Consider the following 7,008-nt stretch of genomic DNA (forward strand, 5'->3'; position numbering starts at 1 on the left):
AGAAACATATAAGATTATGAAGGGAATAGATAAAGTGGAGGCAGGTGAAATTAGGACTAGAGGGCATCACCTCAAAATAAAGGGAAGCAGATGTAGGACTGAGGTGAGGAGGAACTTCTTCACCCAATGGGTTGTGAATCTGTGGAATTCCCTGCCCAGTGAAGCGGTTGAAGCTACCTCGCTGAATGTTTTTAAGGCAAGGCTAGATAAATTTTTGAACAGTAAAGGAATTAAGGGTTATGGTGAGTGGGCGGGTAAGTGGAGCTGAGTCTCAAAAAGATCAGCCATGATCTTATTAAATGGCGGTGCAGGCTCGAGGGGCCAGATGGCCTACTCCTGTTCCTAGTTCTTATGTTCTTATCTCAACATGTTGAAATTTGAAACTTTTCACTTTTAGTAAAACTGCACATACTTACTGCTAAAACTGATCAAAATTTATATTTTGTGCCTGGATGTTCTAAGTTGCTGTTGATATTGTGTCAGTGCTTATGCAAAATTTAAAATTTTAATTGAAATCATCTTTTTGACTCTATTGGTTTTGGATCTGCTCAGTTTAACGGCATTTTATATTTTTGTTGAAGATTTAATGGTTTGTCAGCAAATTTTAAAAAAAGTTTAATGTATTTAATCATTTTCAACAGAATAAATCCAGGAAAATTAATAAATGTTCAGACAAAGCTAGAAGCTTTTTTAGCTCAAGAGCAAGAGCTGAAAGAACGAGCACAACGAGTGAGTCTTTTGATTTCTGATCATTTCAACTGTAATAATACTGTTAAGGCTTTTCATCAATTTGCCTAAAAAAAGCATTAAGGGATACAGCCAAATGATCAGTTTATCTCTCTACCAACTCCTTCCCCCCCCCCCCCCCCCCCCCAAAAAAATTAGTAAACGTAATACCCCAGGTCCTTTCTAAGCACAAAGATACTTCCATATCTTGGAGTACGGACTTTGGTTTTACATCAAACCGAAATTTGAAAATTGTGTGAAAACTTGGGTGTTTGTCATTGACGTTGTGTAGGTAGTTATATTAAGTTACTCTTTGATACTCAGATTTGTAGTGTCCTTGAACGACATACATAGTGATTTAATCTGTTTAAAACTGTGTAATTTTATCATTACCCTAATTTTCGTAAGCTTACAATCAAATGGGGGGCAAAAATTATTCAGAAAACATTGAGTCTTAGTGTTTGTGGCTATTCTAGCATTCTCATGCCATATCTTTGACAAGAGTATGCTTGAAGGGCGAGTTGATGGGTATCATGGGCTTTGTTGTAGTGTTACCATAATGACCTACTGGGCCCAGAACTTCCCATCCTTTTCACTTCTGGTCTTTAATGGGGATGACCAGGGATGAGAATTCTTGTGTTAGGTGACTTTCCCATAATCCTGTTCCTTGAAGGGACTCCAAAATCACCCTTTTTCAGTATGTTGAAGTTTTAAGTATGCATTGTTCTAATTAAGTTAGAATTTGTTTATAATGTCTGAACTGTTTGCTTTATTGCAGTGCTTTGTGTCCTATATCCGTTCAGTTTACCTCATGAAGAACAAAGATGTTTTTGATGTTTTCGCAATGCCATTAAAGGAATATGCATTGTAAGTAATATTTTGAGGTTGTGTTGTATTGCAGGAAGTGGCCTGTGTCATTACCTGAAACAAAACGTGATCAGTTTCAACTACAAAGGATAGCATTGTGTTCTTGAATGCCAACTATAGATGGATATGGTTAGGGTTAAATATTCCTTTCTTCTGCAGAAATTTAAATTTTACTTGCAGATTGATCTTATATAGTTTAAACGTCAAGTTACGAATGCACTTTTTTGTACAAGATTAAGGTTAAATCTTCATGAGTTAGTATGATATGTGCTGCCATTTTAGTGTAGAAGTATTTTGAGATTTTTTTTTACTTCTTTTCCTCCTACATATTCCTCTCTGGCCTGTAATGTTGTGTAATATATATGACGCTTTCAATTTGGTTAAAAATAAATTATATTTTTAATAGACATCAATCATTCCAGTGAATGAATTAGGTATTTGTTTTTGATTCTTCTCTACAGAGGAATGATTTATGTTGTGGGAGCCAAATGTCATTATTTTGGTGAGTGGGTAGGATGAGGGCTAAGGCATTGCAGTTTATGATTGTGCTTTTTGTGAAAGGAAATTTAGAAAGACATTGTAGTAATGGGAATGGTAACGGAAAAATATACTTTAATCCCAGCAATCGGAACCTTCCAATCCCCCCAATGTCCTATGATGTTAATCTTCAGTCTGTGTCCTCATTACCAATTTGCCAACAAGGACAAGTACTATTTTATTATTTACATTTACAAAATTTTTCACGATCTTAGAAACTTCCTACTAAACCCACTTCAGTCATGAAGTAACTTTCTTTATAACTTGTTTCTTGTTATGAATTTCAGTCAATCTCCATTATCATTTCCACAGCACTAATATCCTTCTTGTATTTGAATGCCTAGAATGTTTTTGGCTGAATCAATGTCTTGTAGAAATTTAACATGACATCTTTGCTTATATGCTAAATACACCTATGCATGAAAACAGCGTTATGTTTTCTTTTGATGTGTCCTTTTCCACTTTGAAAGAAATGTACTTTTAATCCCAGGTCTTTTTGTTCCTTTCCTGCAGTTGTAATGTCATATAAGGTATATTTTCTTTTTGTCTCCTGTTTCTCTCAACTTACGCATTAATTCATCTGTGTATTCATATGTTCTTCTTTGATGTTTGCTAGGATTCCATATTTTGTCATCAGAAAACTAGTATTCTTATCACACCTGTACTTGTTTCAAAAGTATGTGACTTAGGCCATTTTGAAAAATAGAAGTTAGTTATTCCTTTTTCCACCAGTAGAAGAAATGGAGGTCGCAGAATGCTGCCCTTTTTCAGTATGGTTACATGACACTACCACTGTATGGTGCAAGAATAGTTTTTGCAAATTTTTTTTTCAGTCTGCTTTGCTGAGAGAGCGTATTTATTTATCTATGTACTTATTTATTGTTTAATTTGCTTAATTGCAGTTGTGTTTTAAATTCTGTTGTTTGTGAAGAGAATAGAATGCCAGAACATGGGTAAATTGATGATAGCATTCATTTTTGCCAGAATAGCCATGATTATCTTTTTATCTCCCAATAGTGAGACTGAGACTTTAACTACAAGTTCGAACATCTGTAAATTAGGCATCAGGCAGTGTAAATGATTTGAGGTTATGGAGACATCAGCTAGTTGATGGTTTGTGTAGTAAAGCAAATTCTTTTGGTAGTGGAAAGTTAAGGAATTGATGTTGGTATAAAACTTCCTCATATGTTTAAAATGCAGTACTTTTGATAAAAAGTATAACATTTACAAGTCCTGTGAGGATATGCTACTGAAACAAATAAATCCATTGTTCAAATTTATACATTGTATATACTTTATTAAGCAGACTATAAATTCTAGTGTTCTTTCTTGTGTATGATACTCTCAGAAATGTTATAGTTGTTGTTCGGTTCTGAGTGAGTAAGTGATGGCTAAACATTTACCTGACCTGGGAAAAGGGGAACGAAGTTACACTCTCAGAACATTCTGAATTGCTTTACAGCCTGTGGAGTATTTGAAGTCTAATTTCAAATCTAAATTAAAGGAACAAAGGTTGAGAAGATATCTGACAAATCAGGCAGCATTTCTAGATCTTTTACAAGTACATGAGAGAGCAGAATAGGCCTTGGTTTATTGTCTCATCTGAAAAGCAGCTCCCATGTGTACCTTCGATACTGTACCGGTGCGTCGGACTAGAATTTTGTGCTGAGAAAACAGAAGGCTAGAAGCGGATATGTGCAAAGAAAAGGTAGAATTGATGGATGTGATGGATATTTTTATTTATATGATACAGTACATTTTATTGAATCAATTATACATTTGAATTTTTCTTACATGCTTTAAGTTCTGATCTCCATTTGGCACAGCGATATAGAAACATTGAAGAAGTTGCAAAAATGATTTACTGGAATGCTACTAGAGCCACAAGGTTACACTCATCCAGGAAAGGACAAATAGTCTGGAGCACTCTTTGAGAGAAAAGAGAAGACTGAGGAAAAACCTGATCAAGGTCTTCAAAAGTTAGAAACAGGAAGGAAAAAAAACAGACTGAAAATGTATTTTGGTTTGTGAGTCCAAACATCTATAAAGGCTGTTGATGGAAAGGCAGGGACTGATTGTGGATAGTCAACATGGCTTTGTGCATCTCACTAACTTGGTTGAGCTTTTTGAAGAAGTATGAAGAAGATGATGAAGGCAGAGCAGTGGACGTGATCTGAATGGACTTTAGTAAGGCGTTTGACCAAGTTTCTCATGGTAGACTGGTTAGCAAGGTTAGATCGCATGGAATACAGGGAGAACTAGCCATTTAGATACAGAACTGGCTCAAAGGTAGAAGACAGAGGGTAGTGGTGCAGGGTTGCTGTTCAGACTGGAGGCTTGTGACCAGTGATGTGCCACAGGGATTGGTGCTGGGTCGCCTGCTTTTCATCATTTATATGAATAATTTGGATGTGAACGTAGGAGGTATGGTTAGTATGTTTTGCAGATGACATCAAAATTGGAGTGTAGTGGACAGCGAAGAAAGTTACCGAAGGGTACAGTGGGATCTTGATCAGATGGGCCAATGGGCCAAGGAATGGCAGATGGAGTTTAATTTAGATAAATGTGAGGTGCTGGTTTTTGGAAAGGCAAATCAGGGCAGGACTTTGACCCTTAATGGTAAGGTTCTGGGGAGTGTTGCTGAACAAAGAGACCTTGGAGTGCAGGTTCATAGTTTTTTGAAAGTGGGGTGACGGGTATATAGGGTAGTGAAGAAGTGGTATGCTTGTCTTTATTGGACAATGCATTGAGTATAGGAGTTGGAAGGTCACATTGCGGCTGTACAGGATATTGGTTAGGCCACTTTTGGAATACTGTGTGCAATCTGGTCACCCTGCTACAGGAGGGATGTTTGAAACTTGAAAGGGTTCAGAAAAGATTTACAAGGATGTTGCCAGGCTTGGAGGGTTTGAGCTATAGGGAGAGGCTGAATAGGCTGAGGCTATTTTCCCTGGAGCGTCAAAGGCTGAGGGTGATTTAATAGAGGTTTATGAAATCATGAGGGGCATGGAAAGGGTATTTGGACAAGGTCTTTTCCCTGGGGTGGGGCAGTCCAAAACAAGAGGGCATAGGTATAAGGTGAGAGGGGAAAGATTTAAAAAGGATCTAAGGGGCAACTTTTCACGCAGACGGTGGTGCATGTATGGAATGAGCTACCAGAGGAAGTGGTGGAGGCTGGTACAATTACAACATTTAAAAGGCATCTGGATTGGTATATGAATAGGAAGAGTTTAGAGGGATATGGGTCAATTGCTGGCAAATGGGGCTAAATTTATCTAGGATATCTAGTCAACATGAACAAGTTGGACTGAAGGGTCTGTTTCTGTACTGTACACCTCGATGACTCTATGTAGGATAGCCACCAAAAAATCAAACGGAAAGTTTAAATGTCTTTACCCAAAGAGTGTTGAGAATGTAGAACTTGCTACAAGAGAGTGTGGCTGAGGTAAATAATATAAATTGATTTAAGAGGTAGCTGGAGAAGTCAATGAGAAAGAAAGGAGAGAGGATTATCCAGATACATTTTAATGAAGAAAGAAGCTAGAATCAAGTATAAATGCCACTATGGACTGGTCTGGACTGGTGTCTTGTATATGTGCTGTATATTTTGTGTATTTCCATGTAATTTTTTTAAAAAAAATGTCAAATATATTTTCATCACAGCTCCCTAGGCCTTGCTGTAGCTCCTCGAATTAGATTTCTTCAAAAAGCACTAAAAAGGAGCAAGGTACCTTGCACAGGAGATGTAGTACAAGGTACAGATACTGTGGCTGAAAGTTTACAGGAAGATGTTTCAGATGCTGATGAGGAATTGGAAGATTTTAAGGCTCAATTTAGGGAACACAAACCCTCTTCCCAAATGGAGTCCAGGGAGAAAACTGAAGATGGAAAAGCTGTTGAGGGAAGTGTGTATGATGAAAACCAAGAATCCAGTGATGATGGAAATCTAAGTGACCAAAATGCTGAAGTAGAGAAGGATGAGGGAACAATCCCTCTTCAGTTTTGGAATGATGATGGTGATGACAATGATGAACTTGACCTGCTGACTGTGAAACGGAGGAATGTTTTTGGCTTTGAAGCTGAAGAAAAGACAGTGAGTATGGTTTTCTTTCATATTAAGGTAAAGGAATAATATTAGATGCTAGTTTTTCTAAAACATTTAGTATTTCCTAACACCTGTTTAACAGTGCTTATGCCAGTACAACTTCTATGCAGATTTCTTGTAGATAGTTAACTGCTGATTAATTTCACTAAGCACTAACATTGTAAATTAAGATGATAGGTACTATTCAAATAGCATTGAGGAACATTGTGAGAAAAATTGCCACTTATACATTTTTTAAACGCTTGTAAAAACAGAAAATCAAATGTAAGGATTTACCAAAATATGCTCGCCAACTGTCATTAATTCCTTCCTGACTGTTTGTTTTATATTTTTTAAAGGATTTCAAAACCATACCTTTTAAAAAAAAAAGTCACATTCCTCGACAGTACTTGCATGTCTTTTGTTTTTGTCTGAGATATTTCCCTTTTTAAGAAGGCAGTGGACTAGCATTTGAGGTGCCATGTTTGTGGTTTTTTTATCAAACTACTTGTGATTGTGAATGAATGCTACGGGTCAGATTTTTGCTTTATTTTTAAGAGTTTCTGGGGGAGAGATTGTTTCTTCTGGATTGTACTATTTATGTGAACTATTTATTTCCTCCAAGTAAGCCCATCTGTGTGACTTATCGCAATTTCTCTGTCTTAAATTAATTTGGAGTTGACTTGTCAACAAATACCATTGAGGTCTAAAATTATTGCTGGGCTGGAAGTCTTATGTACTGGTCACTGTACTGGCGGAAGGTTGTTAATGAGTTGGAAGCAGTTCAGAGGTTA

The 7,008-nt window shown here is 36.8% G+C and overlaps 1 protein-coding gene across 1 annotated transcript; it reads left to right on the forward strand.

Moving 5' to 3' along the window:
* Positions 1-581: 581 nt before the first annotated feature.
* On the forward strand, positions 582-6,250 carry LOC109915547 (probable ATP-dependent RNA helicase DDX10; the record flags this gene model as incomplete). The annotated part of the gene is made up of 3 exons (XM_048593877.1): positions 582-729; positions 1,505-1,593; positions 5,794-6,250. Coding segments are annotated over 3 exons (694 nt in total), but the record flags the coding sequence as incomplete, so codon positions are not given.
* Positions 6,251-7,008: the final 758 nt, after the last annotated feature.

The sequence above is a fragment of the Rhincodon typus genome, unplaced genomic scaffold (assembly GCF_021869965.1).
Source record: "Rhincodon typus isolate 14 unplaced genomic scaffold, sRhiTyp1.1 hic_rhity00004330, whole genome shotgun sequence".
Lineage (NCBI taxonomy): Eukaryota > Metazoa > Chordata > Chondrichthyes > Orectolobiformes > Rhincodontidae > Rhincodon > Rhincodon typus.